The sequence below is a fragment of the Penicillium expansum genome, assembly GCF_000769745.1.
Source record: "Penicillium expansum strain MD-8 chromosome Unknown contig276, whole genome shotgun sequence".
Taxonomy (NCBI): Eukaryota; Fungi; Ascomycota; class Eurotiomycetes; order Eurotiales; family Aspergillaceae; genus Penicillium; species Penicillium expansum.
In genome coordinates, this window is record NW_015971413.1 from 31,040 (window position 1) to 50,488 (window position 19,449).

General features: G+C 49.3%; 4 protein-coding genes across 4 annotated transcripts; 3 read left to right on the forward strand and 1 right to left on the reverse strand.

Moving 5' to 3' along the window:
• Positions 1–46: 46 nt before the first annotated feature.
• Positions 47–7,248, forward strand: PEX2_083090 (ankyrin repeat domain-containing protein; the record flags this gene model as incomplete). The annotated part of the gene is made up of 9 exons (XM_016745579.1): positions 47–89; positions 136–407; positions 474–687; positions 765–878; positions 941–1,066; positions 1,126–1,311; positions 1,372–1,396; positions 1,460–2,083; positions 2,145–7,248. The coding sequence occupies 9 exons, from the start codon at positions 47–49 to the stop codon at positions 7,246–7,248; spliced, it is 6,708 nt and encodes a 2,235-aa protein (XP_016595478.1).
• A 2,027-nt stretch (positions 7,249–9,275) lies between these two features.
• Positions 9,276–12,618, reverse strand: pmr1 (Ca(2+)/Mn(2+)-transporting P-type ATPase PMR1; the record flags this gene model as incomplete). The annotated part of the gene is made up of 3 exons (XM_016745580.1): positions 9,276–9,850; positions 9,906–12,402; positions 12,508–12,618. 3 exons carry the CDS (start codon positions 12,616–12,618, stop codon positions 9,276–9,278), a joined length of 3,183 nt encoding a protein of 1,060 aa, XP_016595479.1.
• A 1,022-nt stretch (positions 12,619–13,640) lies between these two features.
• PEX2_083110 (kleisin alpha) lies at positions 13,641–15,457 on the forward strand (the record flags this gene model as incomplete). Its single annotated transcript, XM_016745581.1, has 2 exons — positions 13,641–13,904; positions 13,958–15,457. The coding sequence occupies 2 exons, from the start codon at positions 13,641–13,643 to the stop codon at positions 15,455–15,457; spliced, it is 1,764 nt and encodes a 587-aa protein (XP_016595480.1).
• A 790-nt stretch (positions 15,458–16,247) lies between these two features.
• Positions 16,248–18,821, forward strand: PEX2_083120 (MFS transporter; the record flags this gene model as incomplete). The annotated part of the gene is made up of 10 exons (XM_016745582.1): positions 16,248–16,663; positions 16,730–16,839; positions 17,000–17,174; positions 17,242–17,274; positions 17,327–17,413; positions 17,463–17,869; positions 17,939–18,050; positions 18,158–18,291; positions 18,487–18,559; positions 18,755–18,821. 10 exons carry the CDS (start codon positions 16,248–16,250, stop codon positions 18,819–18,821), a joined length of 1,614 nt encoding a protein of 537 aa, XP_016595481.1.
• Positions 18,822–19,449: the final 628 nt, after the last annotated feature.

Sequence of the window (19,449 nt, forward strand, 5' to 3'; positions counted from 1 at the left end):
AAGGGATTATACCATCGAACCCACATCACACATAGAGACGCCCAGGATGACAAACAAGAGTGAGAAGAGAAAATCTGTTAAATACATATGTATGCTTGTGTTGCCTTTATAGATTATCTGACTCTTTCGCGGCAGATCTTTGGGAAGAAGCTATTAAGCAACTCAACAAAAAACTTCAAGCGAAGATTGAATTTCGCAAAAAAGAATTGGTAGACCTCGAAAGCGTAGTAGCCAGCGCCGAAGAAAAAAAGGAAGAGTTCGCTAGTAAGAGATCCGAGAAATTGCATCAGGTTTTTGGCCGGGTGGTGCAACGACTTTCGAAGTTCAAGGACATCGGTGATTCCGTGGCTGCAATCGAACCCACCCACCTGGCAATCCCCTGGGCAGCAATTAAGCTAGTTCTTCAGGTTCGTGCACAAGTGATTTCTTCGGATCTCTAGGGTTGAAGATGCTAACCTGGTGGCGGATGCTAGATTTCAGTGAAGGATTTTGAAAATAATGAGACTGTGTGTGAAGGAATTGAGATTTTCTCCGGCTTGGCTCCACGATATGCCTTATTTGAGCGTTTGTACTTGAATCACACGTTCCCTCTTCAAGATATCTTGGAAAAGGCATTGGTCAAGCTATATGCTACAGCGCTGAAGTACCTCCTCAATGCGGAAGAGTACCATACCACGAAGGCCTTTAGTATGTTTTCCCCTTCCTCTGAAAAGAATGCCTCCAAGCTTAACCGCCAGGATTACTCACCTTTGAAAATCAAATAGAGCGAATTTCCAAGGGCTTATCGTTTGCTTATGATGGATTTAATGGATGGATGGGTGAGATCCAAGAGCAACAGCGAATTGCAGACGAGTCAGCGCGATTAATTGACGCCTGGGGTAAATGATCTTGCATAGATCTCTATTCACCAGCTATAGCTGACTTTGTTCTCCCTATGCAGCTAGCAGAGATAAAATGGACTCGATCGAGGGAGAACAAGTTGCTCTGAGAGAAGGCTTGGAGTATTTCCACGAGCCTATCCAATTTATCCGAGATGGCTTGGTCAGCCTGGCGAACAGCTACACAGGTAACTTGAACTTCGGTTTAATTACTGGTTTTAAGCTGACCCTGTATTTCAATGTACAGAGCATGAAAAAAACGAGAAAGAGCGCCGGATCCTCAAGTGGCTAACTCGCCTCCCCCTGCACGAGGTTCATAAACAGAAGCTAGAGGCTCGTCTGCCTGACTCAGGGCACTGGATATTCGAGGAAGAGAACTACAAGCAATGGCGCGTCTCCAGCAAATCAGCTCTGTTATGGCTCCATGGACTCCGTAAGCTCTACGTTGGTCCCATTCATCTTCAAGCAAACAAAGTACTAACTTGACTCTCAGCGGCCACGGGCAAGAGTACATTGATGTATGTCTGACTTTTCTCCCGGCTGATTGTGACAATAACAAGCCAATATTAATTGTAATCCAGGTCCACGATCATTAATGGCCTCCAGGCCAAACACGCGCATGCGCCAGGAGGCCCTCTTGCCTACGCCTTCTTCTCGCGCAACGATTCCGATCGACGTTGGCAAGACCCCGGGATTCTAGTGTGCTGCCTAATTGCACAGCTCGCTCGCCCAGGACACTCGGCCCCATTGCGTGGAGAAGTAATTCGCAGCTATGAGAAGATGGTGAATGAAGGGGGCGATATCGCAGTCGCAGAAGGAGCACGTCCTACATGGAACGATGCAATCCAGCTTCTCTTTGAACTAATAGACCAGGGCACTACCACGATCTGCATTGATGCAATTGATGAGTGTGCTGAAGATCTCCGTGGTGATTTCCTTGATTTGATTGATCGTCTATTAACTAGAGTAGATGGGGGGCGAGTCAAAATCCTCATCTCTAGTCGTCCGTCGCTAAAGATTTTGGATCGATTCCCCTTATGGCCATCCGATAGCATTGATGTGGGCCAAAGCGGTGCAGACCTTCAGGCCTATGCTCGGTATAGAGTCGCGGAATGCGTCAAAAGGATGAGGCAACGTACTCGCTCTGTTCCGGATAATTGGGAGGAAAGGTTAATACAGCAGCTGGTAGAGGGCTCTCAGGGAATGTAAGTTCACAAACCTTTCTCCATCTTTCGTTCATTAGATTTGGTAAGCTTATGAAAGTAGGTTCCTCTGGGTCAAGCTGCGCGCCAATATGCTACTTCTCCAGTCTGACAGTACCATCTTTGAGGGGGATTTGGACCAGGGGCCATCCGGAGATCTGCCTAGAGCCCTGCTTCAGCTTTTTGAAACCATCTACAACAGAATTATCGCAAGTAGTCCACAAGGATCAATAACACGTCAAGCAGTTTTGACTCTGTTACGGTGGCTATTGTGCGCACAGGCCCCTGTCACAGCAGAGGATCTCATCCAGGCCCTCACAGCCTTTATAGGAAGAGACAGGATTGGCTCCGATATACACGTCGCAAATATCACTGTTTCTATGGTACTTGAGAGCTGTCAAGATCTGGTGGTAGTTGATAAAGACAGCAACCAAATCCGCTTCGTCCACACATCAGTGGGTGATTTTCTCAAGCTTAAGGATGGGATGCAGTCTGAAGAACAACATGCAGCAGTGGCCAATCTATGTTTAGCCACAGTGCAGAACCTGGCGTTAGAACCACGGGCGGCCTCCTCTTTGCCCCGCAGCAAGTTTCACTACTATGCAGTGCTGTATTGGGCCTTGCACGTAGGGCAGGCAGGTCAACAGCATCAAATCCAGACCGTACATGATGCATTGGATGATCTGTGCCAAGAGCAGCCGTGGTTTAAATCCTGGCTTCCCGAGATTCGGCCTGCTTCTTCGCTCATTCTCTGTTGGGATGATCCTCATAAAGACAAGATCATACAGGCTCTTAGCTCGCCAGCCACATCGTTTTTCACTGCCTGTGCGTTTGGATTCACCAAAGTTGCTCATCACTGCATCCAGTCAAACACAAATCTAATCTGCCAGGTGAACGATATGGGTGCTACAGGCCTGCACCTCGCCGCTGAATATGGCCACAAGGAGATTGCCGAAGCGCTCTGTGAGGCAGGCGCTGATGTAAATTTCCTTGATACCAACGGCGAGACCCCTCTGGTTCGCGCTGCCGCGGGCGGCTTCAAAGCCCTGGTCTTGATGTTGCTGGAGAAACGCTCCAAAATACAAACTCAGGGCCGGCGGTATGGAACAGCGCTACATAGCGCTGCTCTCCATGGCCATTTAGATATAGTTGAGATTCTTCTCAGTCATGGAGCGGATATCAAAATAACTAGTGGCCAGTTTGGCACAGCTCTACATGCAGCCTGCCTTCGCGGCCATGAGGGAGTAGTCAGGCAGCTTCTCGACGCTAAGGCGGATATAAACGCACCAGGCGGGGTAAAAACCGATGCACCCGATGAGCCTGCTGATCGGCCTACAGCGGAGGCCAGTCTAGTCCTTGCTATCCATGATGTACCGAAACGTCAACATGTTTCTGAGGATGACGAGGAGAGTTTATATGGAAACATGTTGGAAGAGTTGAAATTTGAGTTATTACTGGATCGAGGTGTGGATGTTAACATCTTACCGGGGGGCTTCGGTCCACCATTGCATACTGCGGCTCGAGCGGGCCATGAGGCGGTCGTCAACATACTGCTAAGCCATCCTATGATATCCATAATTTGTGAAGGTGGCGAATATGGCACTGCGCTGCAGGCTGCCGCTATAGCTGGCCGCACTAGCATTGTTGAGCGACTTCTTGTTGCTAAATCCGACCCTAACACGCAAGCTGGGAAGTATGGTACAGCGCTGACAGCAGCTTGCCGGCAGGGAAATCTCGCGGTTGCGGAGCTTCTGTTGAAGTCAGGCGCTGCAATAAACATTCAAGCGGGCGTCTATGGCACTGCCCTGCATGCAGCATGCCGTAGTGGTAATGAAATTCTGGTCCAGCGCTTATTGGACTCTAAGGCTGATGCAAAACTGACTGGGGGCGATTATTGCACAACCTTACAAGCTGCTGCCCGGGATGGATATGATCGTATAGTGCGTATTTTACTCAAGCATGGTGCCGATGTCAATGTCGAGGGTGGAACCTTTAAGAGTGCGCTCCGGGCCGCCGCGTTGCGCGGCCACCAGAAGGTGGTGGAGATTCTGTGCAAGGCGGGGGCTAAATTGGACGGTGCTCTGCAGTTGGCCTGTTTAGGTGGCTACCAGGCAGTGGCTGAAGTTCTCTTGGCCTATGGATCAGACCTGATGGGCCCTGTGAATGGGGATACGCCGCTACAAGCTGCTATAGCGCGACGTCACCACTCCCTCGCGCGATGGCTACTTGATAAGGGGGCAAAAGCTACTGATTCCGAAGGGAGATGGGGCACAACCCTCCAACTTGCAGCCTTGGCTGGGGAGGTGGAGTTCGTTGGCATCTTTCTCGGGCAAGGGGCAGATCCCTGGAAGGAAAACAATAACCTCGATGTGAATGTCGTGGAGGAGCTCGACATCAAGCTACCAACTGGGAAGTATTCCACATATCCCATAGTATTTGCGGCAGCAGGAGGCCACAGTCAGGTTGTCACCCTTTTACTAGATGCGCGACTACCCAAAGTCCCCAATGATCATGACAACTTCGACAAGTCGGATCGCCCCAGGTCTTCCATCAAATCCGCCGTGCGTGATGCACTGCTCGTGGCACTGGAGACAAACCAAGAGGCATTAGTTAGTCTACTGTTGAATCGTGATGTACCAGTTGATCTCGCCACTGTTCATCACGCATTTCGCGTTTCAAATCCCAATGTGGTAGTCTCCTTGCTAGAAATGCTGGGCCAACGTACTTCGGATCAGGAAAGATACAAGCAAAGCATATGGGCAATTTCCAAGGCGGCTCTCTGCAAAAAGCTGGAGCTCATGGACCTACTGCTGCCATGGGTCACCCAAACCACCCATTTTGACCCCACAGATCTGGAAAAAGCTCTACAGAATGCTGTTTGTTGCGAGAATTTGGAGATTGTCAACAAACTTCTTCAGTATGGTGCGAGTCCTACTAGCCAATCCGACTCCCTCACTCAGTCCAACCCGAGCCCGACACCTACCGATGAGCACAAAGACATTTTACTTTCCCTGGTCAATATCACTCACGAGAAGAACGAGGAAGCTCTTCGACAGGCCGCACATAATGGCGAGGAAGACATAGTGACCCTCCTGCTAGACAGTGGCGTTGACGTAAATGCTGAAGGGGGTCCTTATGGTACCGCGGTGCAGGCCGCAGCCAAAGGGGGCCACGAAACCATAATCCAACGGCTCATCAGTGCCGGGGCCAACCTGCGCTGTCAAGGGGGGCCACCTGCACATTGGGAGACAGACGATCTATCATTTGAATGGACAGGAACTTCCAAAAAGGTTAAACAGCGGTACGAGACAATCACCAAGAGGTTCAACGAGGCTGGCGTAACAGAACCGAGACGATGGCAAAATGGTTTATATGGCACCGCACTTCAAGCGGCTGCAATGACTGGAAATGTTAAAATTGCGACGATGTTAGTAGAGGCTGGTTCCGACGTCAATGATATCGATTCCCTCGGACAAACTCCACTGCACCGCGCGGTGTGCAACGACCATCTCTCTATGGTCGAGTTTTTGATGAGCATGGGAGGTGATTTCCAAGCTATAGATTGCGAAGGCTATACTCCCGTGCTTCTCGCGGTACTAAGGAGTCATCAAGCGATCTTCGAGAGTATTTTGGGCTCAGTGACCGAATCGAGTACCAGCTCTGCGATTATGAAGCAGTCACTGCATTTGGCGTCACAGAAAGGGCGTCATAGTATAATCAAATACCTGATTGATAATGAGATCGATTTAGAGGTGTGCGATGAATACGGCCAAACCGCATTGTTCATCGCCGCCTCGAAGGGTCAATGTTTCACGGTACGCCTTCTCATCGATAATGGTAGTGATATCAATCATCTTGCTCCTCGCCAGCGTACGGCTCTCCATGAAGCCGCCGAATCAGGTCATGACGACGTGGTCCGTCTGCTTCTGAGATCTGGGGCCAACATGCTTGCGGTGGACAAATATGGCCGGTCAGCATTGCATTGTGCCGCGGCGGGGAGCCATAGCAAAGTGGTGTATTTGCTCTTGGATGACGGTGTACCACCGAATCTACAGGATTACTCGGGCAAAACAGCACTGCACCTCGCAGTTTCTGAACCAAACCGCGAGATAGTCACCATGTTGCTCAACAAGAATGCCAACATCAATGCCAAAGATAACGATGGAAAGACACCCATTGAAAAATTAAAGCGATTCACTCATGATGGCCTCAGAGACTTGCTCATTAGTCGTGGAGCAACAGACACCAAAACTCGTGATGGATCGGCGTCTGCACCGGGGAACGTCAGCCGCAGATCTAAGCGTAGTAGCGAACCTTCCTCCAGCGCAGACATGGACAGCATGTATACCTATGAGTCTGGCAGTGATTTTTCTTCAAAAGCCTCTGCCGAGAATGGTCGTTCGTCAAGAGCCTCTGCCGAGAGTGGTCGTTCGTCAAGAGCCTCTGCCGAGAATGGTCGTTCGTCAAGAGCCTCTGCCGAGAATGGTCGTTCGTCAAGAGCCTCTGCCGAGAATGGTCGTTCGTCAAGAGCCTCTGCCGAGAATGGTCGTTCGTCAAGAGCCTCTGCCGAGAATGGTCGTTCGTCAAGAGCCTCTGCCGAGAATGGTCGTTCGTCAAGAGCCTCTGCCGAGAATGGTCGTTCGTCAAGAGCCTCTGCCGAGAATGGTCGTTCGTCAAGAGCCTCTGCCGAGAATGGTCGTTCGTCAAGAGCCTCTGCCGAGAATGGTCGTTCGTCAAGAGCCTCTGCCGAGAATGGTCGTTCGTCAAGAGCCTCTGCCGAGAATGGTCGTTCGTCAAGAGCCTCTGCCGAGAATGGTCGTTCGTCAAGAGCCTCTGCCGAGAATGGTCGTTCGTCAAGAGCCTCTGCCGAGAATGGTCGTTCGTCAAGAGCCTCTGCCGAGAATGGTCGTTCGTCAAGAGCTTTTGCTAGGCGCGCTAGGCGTGCTAGGGATAGTAGAAATGTTAATCAAGAGGAGGACAAAACAACGGATGATGATGTCGATGATGAATACGATGCATATCAAAGGGCCAAGATGATGATGGAGGTACAGTACATCACGACCAAGATGATTATGGAAGTACACATGGCCACAATCACGAGGATGATGGTAATGATGCTGTTGATACTTGTGGTAATTGCCGTGATGTGCACCACGCTAATGAGATGATATTACCTTGGTTCATACATGGAGGGATCGAAATGCAACTAGCACAGCTAATGAGATAATTACACTCTGCTCTGCCACTTTGTGCTCTCGGCTCTAGAGAAATAAGACTTGTACGGGTGTTCTGGTCGAATCCTTTCTCCTGAGTAGGCTTAATTAATAGAGGCATGCATTACAGTCGTCAGTTCTAGATAGACTGGAGCGGTTGTGTGATTAGGAAGATGAAAATAACACAACATTAGAAATTATAGTAGGTACTCTTGTAAATAGTAAGTGTTTATAAAGAATCCAATTACTCGGTGGAATTCCAGCACCTGAAAGGTATGGAACAACAGATTAGGGCCGTTCCGACATCAGAGCTACATGCGATATGGTCAGGGACCATGGAAAAGAAATAAAAAGAGAGAAAAAAAGCCAGCAGGCACTAGATGTTTCATGAATGAATCACTAGCCAGTGTTTGCGATCGTGGATATATTCCGTCAATTCATGAACATCTCGAAGCCAACTATAAGAGGGTTATGTTAGAGGCTCGTCCTGTTCGTGAAACTGCCGGCCCCCAGTGTAGATTTGGTCTCTAACTTACAGCTCGTTACTATGATCGTGCAGTAGTACTACAGGGGCTGATAGCAGCCCCAGCAGCCCTGTGTGGACAACGCAAGTTAAAATTGTACAGGTTGCAAAGGATCGGTTAGCTGAAAGACAAACCTCGAAGCCTGAGGCTTTCTAGAAAAAGGTAAAAAGACACGGTCAGTATATTATCGAGACGAGAATAGATTCGACAAGAATAAGAGATCTCACCTGACCACACGGACAACTCGGTGCCTCGTTTTGGCACACAGTAGCGCAGAACGTGGCTTGAGATTGAGAAGTAATTCCCAGACAAAGGATCGCAAGGACCAGTCATAAGGGAGACCCTTGCTAGGCAGTGATAAGACCAGTTAGACACGCCACGAATCGACTGTACTCTCCAGGGCTATGCCCAACATCACATGGAGTTCCTTTACCAATCCTCCCCTTTTGTAAAGAGAATGGGATAGAAAGCTTAAAGGAAATCCTTTTTTGGCCCCGGTCCAATGTGTTTTATTTTCCAAGCTTGTTTACATGGTAAACGACAAGATTTTAAAAGTCGAGAGATTTTCTTTGCTTAGTATTTTCACTTTTGCAGAATCAGGCAACTACTTAATACCCTGGGGGTATTGGTGGGCTGGGACGTGGATATTTTGCATTCTGATGGCCTTTGCGCCTAGCTGCCTGGGATGGCGGATGACGTTGGAACCGGTACCCCTATAAAGCGACCTTATAGGAAAGCTAGACCCCATCACGACTTCGATTCTATTAGAGACGATGTCCAAATTTTGGAATCGAGTCGGGTCGTAGGTCTCAGTAAGGTACACAGCGAGGCAAATGCGGTATTTCCGAATGAGGCTCATCCTCACACTCAGTGAGCACTCAGTGATCAAATCAGAGTGCTCAGATGATGATCAGTGAGTGGATCAATTGATTATGTAATGGCCAGTGATCAAGTCGAGATACTCAGGGACGTGCTCAGTTTTACTCAGTGATCAAAAAGCGGCAAGGGGTGAGCACTAAAACGGAAAGAGAAAGGTCCCGAGTACCAAGAGGCATTGTCCGGTACATATGTCTTTTGAGCTGGTCTTTTTAGATGTATGTGAAGATGGTAAAAAAAAACATACTTTGTGCAAAAGACTGGTCTATGTATAAACAGGGATTATGCAGATGGGCGTACGTCACTGCTTAGGAATATGTTTCTTGCACGATATATGTCACGTCTCAAAGAGCATCTGACAACACATTTTGAAAACCTTCAAAAAGACTACGAAAAAAAGACAAGACAAGGCCGCATAAGTGGCTGGCTATGTGGGAAAACACATATATGCCGACAACCGACCATTCTATTATGTATATGGGGGATATCAATCCAAATATGATAAACTACACACGCCTATGCCATGGAAACCTCTAAAATCGTAACAGGCAATCCGAACCGTACACTTGTTGTATCGGTAGATCAGACATTGACGCTATAACCGGAACCCATACCGCGCCGACGACGGATCGCATGTAGATACTTGCGGCCTTCATCCACCCAGAACACCGAACTGGCAATGAGGAACAGCTTGACCAGGGATCCCAAGCTGAGAGCCTCGGTCTGGAAGATGCGCTGTAGGAAGGGTAGGTAGATCACGCAGGCCTGGCCCGCCAAGGAGCCGAGAACAGCGTAATTGAACATTTTGTTTCCAAACAGTGGCATTTCACCACGCAGGACCGACTTGCCCTCGCTGCGGCAGCTCAATGCGTTGAACATGTCGAATAGAACAAAGCAGGTGAATGTCATGGTGGTGTCGTGCGCAGTGACGACGCGAGAGCGCTTTTCGACTGGGCTGCCGTCGGTGAGATCGCCCATTTCATGGATGTAGATCGACAACGTGCCGATCATGATGATCATAGCCGAGGTGAGGACGCGCTGGATCAGAGGTTTGGTCAGAACACGGGCTGTCTTGGGTCGTGGTGGGCGGTTCATGATGGTAGGGTCGACGGGCTCGACGCCTAGAGACTGGGCGGGAGGGCCATCCATGAGAATATCTGGAATGATTGTTAGAAAAATACAGGAGATGGAATCAGATATAGGTGAACTCACTGATCCACAAGATCTGCATAGCATTCAGCGGATTCTTGAAGCCAAGAGTCGTGCTCAGCAGTACAAGACTGAGTGCAGCCACACTGGTACTAAGCTGGAACGTAATGAAGTTCTGGATGTTATAGAAGATGCCCTTGCCCTGTTCAATTGCCTGCAAGATGGTCGAGAAGTCGTCGTCCGTCAGGATCATATCCGCTGCCTCCTTGGCAACGTCAGTGCCGAGCTTGCCCATGGAAATACCTATGTCGGCTTTCTTCAGAGCGGGCGCGTCATTGACACCATCGCCAGTCATGGCAACTACATCGCCGCGGGCTTGAAGTGCTGTCACAATCTTCATCTTGTGATCTGGGCTCGTACGGGCAAAGATCGAGACTGTTGAGATCGCCTGTGAAAGTTCGGCAGCAGTCATACGGTCGAGTTCGTCGCCTCTGATGACCGATCGCGCATGCGGGGAATCGTTGACTGGCATCCCAAGCTTCTTCGCAATGGCCACAGCTGTTGTCTCGGCGTCGCCAGTAATCATGATGATCCTGACACCACCATTCATCAAGCGTCGAATGGATTTGTGCACATCTTTACGCGGCGGGTCGTTCATACCCACCAGACCAGCAAAGACCAAGCCATTATACCGCTCGTCATCATCACCATGGACAATTTTCGGGGAAGACCGACTGCCAAAGCCTCTGCCACCCCTATACGTATCACGAACAACTCCACTGCCAAAAGCGAGGACTCGAAGACCCTCTAATGCCATATTCTCTGCCGCATCCCGAATGATTTTGCGACGGGGCTCGTCTAGAATTACTTCCCGACCATCCTTGGTGAGATAGGTATCAGATCGTGCTAAGACCTGTTCCAGAGCACCCTTGATATAGGCAACATGGGGTCCTCCATTTGAACCACCAGAATCGCCGATAACAACGCCCATCCATTTCCGCTCGGAGCTGAACGGGGTCTCGTGGACGCGAGCGCTAATACGATCGCGCACATCATCTTCTCCCAGGGCATCCATTAGATCCAAGATCGCCACATCGGTTGGCTGACCCACCCATCGACTCTTGGCAGCAGCTGAATCACTATTGATGGTTGAAGAAAGTACTGCCGCAGAAGATGCGCTGGCTGGCGAGTTTGCGTGCATCCGAGACAAACGAGAGTTGTTTGCAATATTACCAACGCGAAGGATAGTCTGCGCAGCAGGTCCAGGAGCCATTGCCGTTGTCATTTCTCTTTGCACCTCGAATGGTTCTGCGCAGTCAAAATGCCACATTTTGGTAACTGTCATGTGGTTGAGAGTGAGAGTTCCAGTCTTGTCCGAGCAGACGACATTGACAGAACCAAGAGTTTCAACGCTGGGGAGTCTCCGCATGATTGCCCCCCTCTTAGCCATGCGCAGGACGCCGAGAGCGAGTGTGACAGTGACAATGATAGGCAAGCCTTCTGGAATCGCTGCGACAGCCAGCGAAACACCAATTGTGAACATTTCGAGGATCTTACGACCTTGTATAAGACCGATAACCACGATCAATCCAATAACACCGAAAGAGATATAACTCAGCTCCTGGCCCAAACGATCCATAGACAGTTGTAAGGGTGTTCGGGGGCTCTCAATTTCTTGGAGCGAAGCTGATATACTGCCGAACTCTGTTTTGGCGCCGGTCGAGATAACGATGCCCTGACCGTAGCCTGAGCGGACTAGTGTACCCATGAACGCAACATTATGCTGCTCGTTCAACCGAACGTCAGCACCAACAGCACCGGTGGCCGGTGCATCGTAGAATGGAGATCGAGGGGGTTCTATTCCTTTTAATGCTGGAGTGGCCCTGCCAGATGCGGTGCGCAGAGCTTCCGCATACTTCGCGACAGGTTCGTTCTCTCCAGTCAAGTTCGACTCGTCAATGCTGAGATGTGTTGCAGCGGTGATTCGAATATCGGCGGGAATACGGTCTCCGGTAGTGAACAGGACCAGATCTCCGGGCACAAGCTCGTTTGCGGGAACGGTTGAAGAAGCCTTGACCGCGGCAGACGCCGAGCCTGGGCTCTTGCTCCGTATTTCATCCAATTCAATGGATGAACCCAGGGGCGATGTACTGCCATTCTCGGTTGCCGCAGAGGAAGCTGTTGGAAGATCACGGATCAGATGGGCATAATGGGGTACAAGTCGGCTCAATGCTTCCAACGACTTCTCCGACCGATATTCTTGAACAAAGCCGACAGTCACAACAATTGTTACCGCAAGAGTAATGCTGATGGCATCATCGTAATTGCCCATCACAAAAGAGATTGCAGCAGAGCCAAGGAGGAGGAGAATCAGTGTCTCCTTGAACTGTTTAAGAAACCGCAGCCAGAGGGGTTCTGGCTCATCATGGGGAAGCTCGTTCGGTCCATCTCTTGCCAGGCGTATTTCTGCCTCGGCGGGTGTCAGGCCATGTAAAAGGGAGGTTCGTAGTCGCTCGGCAGTTTCATGAGGCTCGAGCCACGAATATGTTGAAGTGGATGTCTGGAAGAAACAAGACCGTGTGTTAGAAAGTCCGTTGCCTAATGTCGCCAGGAAGTGGAAAAAGCGATAGCACACATAGTGCATTAATCAAGCAAGTAAGCTTACCGACGATGGAGCATTTGGCCGTCCGGTCATAGGTGTTGTGGAGGGAGGCCGAAGAAACTCGGCGTTTGATGCATTATGCAAAGGCAAGGAAGGTGTTGCGGACCTTGACATTGCTCATGCTTTGGAAGGATGGATTGTTAAAGACGATGAAATAAGACGTTAGATGTGTCGAGAAGTATTTTTCATACCGCCTCGATAAGAATTGACTGTGCTTCGACAATCCACATTAGTTGCGATCTGGCAGCAGCTTCACACGGGGGCGGGTAGACTAACGGCTAGATTTGCGGAGTTGGCGCAAGTCGCAAGTCGGCCGACGACGAACAGGGGACTGACGGAAGACTTGAGACCAAAAATCTAACTTGAAAGAGACTCTTGCTATGATCCAAACCGCAAAATAATCCCATTCAGAGCATCCAGTCCACTTAGAAGAGGCTACGTCCCAATGGTGATGCTTTACCCGTTGTGGACTAGTTATTTCGGGTAGGGAGTTTATCCGTCTACTACATTTAGACTAGCGTAAAATATCATGTGTAAGGCAGAGTATATGATGTACACAGTACTTCATAAGAGAAATGATGTATACAAGAGGTTTTTACAGCTTTTTTTTCAAAAAAACCTTCCTAACATATTCATTGACGCCTTCTTTTCTCTTTACTTGGATCCTAGACTAGTTTATTCGCTATCAAAATTCATTGTTATGGTACTTCGTACGGAGTTTCCTTTGTGTACCCTACACGTGACTTGAACATTCCCAGCCCCCTCAATTACATCAGCAAAAATCCCGCCCAGGCCACAGCTGCCGCCTGATATTCCCACCGACGCGCATCTTCCGTTCCTCCTTGGTTTCTCAGCCAACTCCAAGATATCCCTCGCGCGCACATACCCTCCCCATCTTCATTGTCTTCGATGTCTTGAATTCACGCTATCGAGTGATAAACATTTTATCCTTTTAGTCACATATCTACCTTTTCATACAATTATCGAGTGCGAGTCATCGCACAAGTCATTGTTTTCCCGGCTTCAGCGCGTCGCCCTTCTATACCTCACCCCCGCGCCGGGCGGGTACTTTCGCCTACTGAAGTTCGTGAAAGAAATTTTGCCGTTGTAAAATATCTCGTTGCGACAAACACACCATGTTCTATTCCGAGACCCTCCTGTCGAAAACCGGGCCGCTGGCTCGCGTTTGGCTGTCAGCCAATATCGAACGCAAACTTTCGAAGTCGCATATCCTGCAGTCGGACATCGAGAGCAGCGTCAATGCTATTGTTGATCAGGGTCAAGCCCCTATGGCTCTGCGATTGAGTGGTCAATTGCTGCTGGGTGTGGTTCGAATTTACAGCCGCAAGGCTCGCTACCTCCTCGACGATTGCAATGAAGCTCTGATGAAAATTAAAATGGTACGCACTCCTTTGAACTAATTGTGATTTCGTTCAGTCTAATCATATATCAGGCTTTCCGTCTCACAAACAACAATGACTTGACTTCGACTGTCGTCGCTCCAGGTGGCATTACTCTTCCTGATGTGCTCACTGAATCTGATCTTTTTACCAACCTTGATACGTCTCTGCTTTTCCCTCAAACCCTCGACCTGGAGCCTGCTGCCAAGCACCCTAATGGCATGGATTTTGGAAGTCAATTCCTTCCTGACAGCAGCTTCCGCCGCTCTGTTTCTCAGGAACCCGCACGCCTTGAAGACCCTTCCCTTGTTGATCTTGACTTGGGTGAAGATGAATTGCCTCTCGGAAATGACCCGACTATGGAAATTGGTCGAGATGCTCCCGCACCTCGTCCCGTAGAGGAAGATCTTTTCAACGACGCTGGAAAATTCAACGATGACGACGATCTGGGACTGGACCTTGGAGATGATGACGCTCTCGACAAGATGGACCTTGGCGATGATGGCCACGATAATCTGAATGACCTCCTCCCAGATGCCCCCATGGATTTCAACAACGATGACGACTTTGGTGGTGGCGAGACACCCCGTGCTGCCGACAACCGATTCGAACGTGACTCCGAAAGCCCCCTTTCCGATGCTGGGTCTGATCAGATGAATCAGCTTGAAGAGGAATTCAACCGAGATGTATCTGCAACCCCCGATGCTGTTAGCGCCCAGCAGGGTCAGCGCACCAAGCGCCTGAAGCTTATGGGACTCGACAAGGAAGTCGCAATTTCCAGCTCCAAGATCAAGGACCAGCAAAATGATCGTTCTTCGATTCTGAAGCCTGCATCATTCTTGCCTCGCGACCCCGTTCTCCTTACTCTTATGACTCGTCAGCAGAATGGCAACTTTGTGTCCAGTGTGTTTGGCGAGGACCGTGGACGCGGATGGGCACCCGAGCTGCGCGGCATGCTCTCTTTGGATTCTGTTAAGAAGGCCGGTGAACTGAAGCGCAAGCGCGACAGTGGCATTTCCGATATGGATGTGGCTGCCGTCGACGTTCCTCCCCTGGAGCTTGGTGATGAGGAAGCCATCGTCCCGATCGACGAGGGCATCGCTCTCGATACGACTATGAACCAGCGCTCTGAGATTGAATTCCCTGGGGATGACGAAGATCATGTCTTGCATCTGAGTGATGACGAAGGCAACAACCAGCCCATGGACGATCTGGACGATACTATGGTGCACCTCGTCGAGACCGAGCCAGTCTCAATGGGTACCAAGCACGCTGTGCACATCCTCCGCGAGAAGCTTGGTAGCTCATCCGATGAGCAGAAGAAGAGTGTGTTGTTCCAGGATCTCCTTCCCGAGCAGCGGTCCAGCAAGGCCGACGCTACCAAGATGTTCTTCGAAGTCTTGGTGCTGGCTACCAAAGATGCCGTTAAGGTTGACCAGGGTGCCAAGTCTATTGGTGGTCCCCTCAAGATTACTGGCAAGCAGGCACTTTGGGGCTCTTGGGCCGAGGAGAACGCTTCTGGTGCGATGAGCCAGCTCAGCCAGGCTCTGTAGAGGATGTGTCCTCTTGACCAAAATTTCTGGGATCTATTGGCGCATCTTTCTCTTCTTGTACAGCTCAACTTTGGGATGGTTCCATTGAATATCTCGATTTGAGATCCGGTGTTTTTTTTTGGGAATAGCATTCAATTGAATGACTATCAGGAGTTTAGGGCTGGCGTGGAGACAGGACTTTTTACTACTTTTGGGGTTTTTGTTTGGGCACCTAGTCCCTTGGGAGCGACTTTGATGAATTGATTCTGTTGCGTAGTAGTGTTAGCTCTAGCTTAATTGAACATATCTTTTATCTCAAACACCTTTTTTTTTGTCTAGACTTGTGATCTCGGAGATATATGTATGTAGCTCTGTACCACATGGCTCCCACGTGTTGGACGTTCTTGGCGTCCACAACACAAATGCTCCGATTCAAAAGACAACGCACATATATATTATAGAATCTGGGTAGAATTTAGGTGGAATTATTCTCTACGTTAGAATTACACTTAGCAATATCCAAGGCTATCAGTTAGCTATACGGGATCACTCCCGAGGTCGGCTTCGATAAACCGGAATTAGGAGCCCGACTTATTTATCCCCGAAATCGCCTTGATTGATCAGCTCGGACTTTTGATTTCCATTTTAGACGCTAAGAGTATTCCTTAATTTTCCTCGCAGGATAGTGACTCAGGTATCCACCAGTTAATACATTTACTCAGGTAGTTCCCTACCGTTCGTTTTGTTTTCTATGACTTCATCGCTAACACAAAAACAAACCAGATGAGCAAGCCTGATCTTTGACATTGGCATGTCTCGGTCAAGTACAGACGTATCGCAGCCGGACCTCGGTGAAGAAAAAGCCCACACTGGCTCCAAAAGACACTCTAGCGATAAGACCGACGACGATTTCGACCGCACCAAGTCCGAGGATGTAACTTATGCTCCAATCACCTCCCCGGGTACCCACAACAAAGGCAGCGCACCACTCCAGAAACAGCGCTCGAATGCGTCTAAATCAGTCGCATCCAGGTCGCTGGAACGCAGCTGGTCGCTGAATGACGGCGTCAGTATTGGCGGCCATGAAGTTGACGAGGCTGCTGTGGCGAACGATGATGAAGCGTATACTGTGGGCTGGGACGAGAACGATCCCATGAATCCGCGCAATATGAGCAAAGCCCGACGGTGGTTGGTTGTCATCATTGTCTCCATGGGTTCGCTTTGCGTGTGAGTATCCAGCCCGTTTAGTCTTGCTTTCTCTGCGCCGCTTAGATACTGATCGACTGCATGTAGGACCTGTACCTCTTCGATGTATACTACGACATATACCCAATTGATGAGTGAATTCGGATGTTCGCAAGAAGTTGCGACTCTTGGATTGTCGTTTTTTATTTGGGGTCTTGGTTTGTGCTTATCCTGTCGTCCTTCGCGGGCTTGGCTATGTGCTAACGCTTCTAGGTATTGGACCATTGTTCCTAAGTCCATTGTCAGAATTCTTTGGCCGCAGAATCATCTACATAGTATCATTCTCGCTATTTCTTATATGGCTAATTCCATGCGCAGTTGCTAAGAATACTGAGACCATGATTATCGCTCGGTTCTTGAGTGGACTGTCAGGCAGTGCGTTTTTGAGTGTCGCTGGAGGTACTGTTGGTGACATGTTTGATCGCCATGAACTTGCCTTACCCATGATGCTCTACACTGCGAGTCCTTTCGTTGGACCAGAAGTGGGCCCTTTGTATGAAATCCTCATTTCCCTTGGTGCAGAGCACCCTCCGATTGCAACACTAACATTAAACCACTAGGGTTGGTGGCTTCATCAATGCATTTACCACATGGTATGTTTCCATAATGAATTCTGGTACCGACTGAAGCTTACAAAACTCCCAGGCGTTGGACGTTCTATGTCCTCCTGATTTGGTCGGGGGTGATGCTCGCCTCGATAATATTCTTGGTTCCAGAGACCTATCACCCAGTGTATGTATTTCAAGATCCTGGAATAATTGCGACGCTAACAATGTTCCAGACTTTTGAGGCGTAAGGCGCAGAACCTACGCCAGGAAACCGGAGACGAGCGATGGAAAGCTCCGATCGAAAAGCTACAGCGTTCTATAGCTCAGACCGTCGTACATTCCATGTACCGCCCTATGCTTCTCTTAACGGAGCCGATGTGTCTATGCCTTTGCATTTTCTCGGCCATCCTATTGGGTATTCTGTACTTATTCTTTGGTGCTTTCCAGCTGGTTTTCCACGAGATCTATGGCCTATCAATCTGGCAGCGTGGACTGTGTTTCCTCGGTCTGTTTGTCGGAATGGTTATAGCCATTTTGTCAGATCCTATCTGGCGCCGAAACTACGTTCGCTTGGAGCGTAACCATGAGATTGCGACGAAAAAGCTCGATGACTTCCAGCCGGAGTGGCGACTGCCCCCAGGTAAGTTTGCCAACAAATTGCTCAGGTGCCAAGGCTCGAAGAAAACGATAGCTGACTCCGATGGAATAGCGATCCTGGGAGGACCCTTGGTTACTATAGGTCTTTTCATTTTTGCTTGGACAATCTATCCTAATGTCCATTGGATTGCACCTATCATTGGCAGTGCTGTTTTTGGTGCAGGGTAAGATCAACCTTGCAATCTCACCTGACTGGGCGGCCATCCGTCGGTCCTACAGTCCCTGTCTACCTTGTGGCTTTCTTTTAGCTAATAGGCTGTGTTACTGTTAGGACAATCCTGGTTTACTCGGGTATCTTCACATTCCTAGTCGATGCGTATCCAACATTTGCCGCCAGCGCTCTGGCAGCGAACAGTTTCACTCGGTCATCCTTCGGAGGCATATTTCCACTGTTTGGAATCCAAAGTAAGTTTGTCTGTACTGTCTCCGTGCTGTGACAAGAATTGGCAGCCCGTGCTTTGTATGCGGTACATCCTTCCAATGCGGGTCGATGCGTTGTATTCTCAACAGGCCTATCTGTAGCTCGTCCTCAATGCTTGACAGCTATATTCTTTCCTGCACACAGTTGAGACATAACGATTATGGCTAACGGCTATGCAGTGTATCACAACCTCGGATATCACTGGGCAACTTCCTTGTTAGCATTCTTGACCCTTGTCATGACCCCTTTCCCGTAAGTGTTGATTTTGACATACTTGATTTACTCTTACGTTATGGCCTACCTATTTAACCTCCCCCTGCATCATGAACCTCGAGCAAGTCGCATCGAGCATGAAAGTTTGATGTTTCAGTTGCATGTGGCTCTGGTGTCACACAGCTCAACGTAAGCTGTTTTGTCCACTGAACGTTGTACTGACATTTGTAATAGGTACCTATTCTTTCGGTATGGGAGCTGGATCCGAAGTAAGAGCCGATTTGCGAAATCACAGGCGTGATCGATACTTCCGTGCACATATAATACCCCATACATACTTTAATATTAAGCGGGTTGGTTGCTAGCTGGGTGGCTCTTTTACGAGGACAGCCACAGGTAACCTCGGTGCCATTGCATCTCGACAGTTTACCAACCGGTTTCGTCTGAACACGGTGTGCCGTAGGCGATGAACACGGCATTCCATGACCAGATGTTGGGAACCTCCTGTGCTGAGACGTTTTGGCTACTGGGGATGATAGGGTCAGCACCTAGTCTGCAACCATAGATCAAGACCTAACGCCTTCAGCTGCTGTACCGTCTGCAGTTCAAAAGCCAATGCAGAAAATTATAGTCAATAATACGCATGATTAGCAAGGATATATGCGTCATGTCCTAGCTCTACTTGATTTCATCTGTAGACATTTTGCACGTTCCATCTGTCCGTTCTGGATCCTAGGTAGGCCATGAATCCAGGATTGATCCTTTGCTACTACCAGCGCGCTGGACATACAAGGAATAAATAGATCGTACCCATTCCAAGAATAGAAGTTGGACGGACCTGGCCTGGCCCGGGCTGTAATTCTCCGACGGCAACCCCCAGTCTGCCAGGCCAGTTACGAAGCATACGAGTGTCATGTGGTTTTGGAATA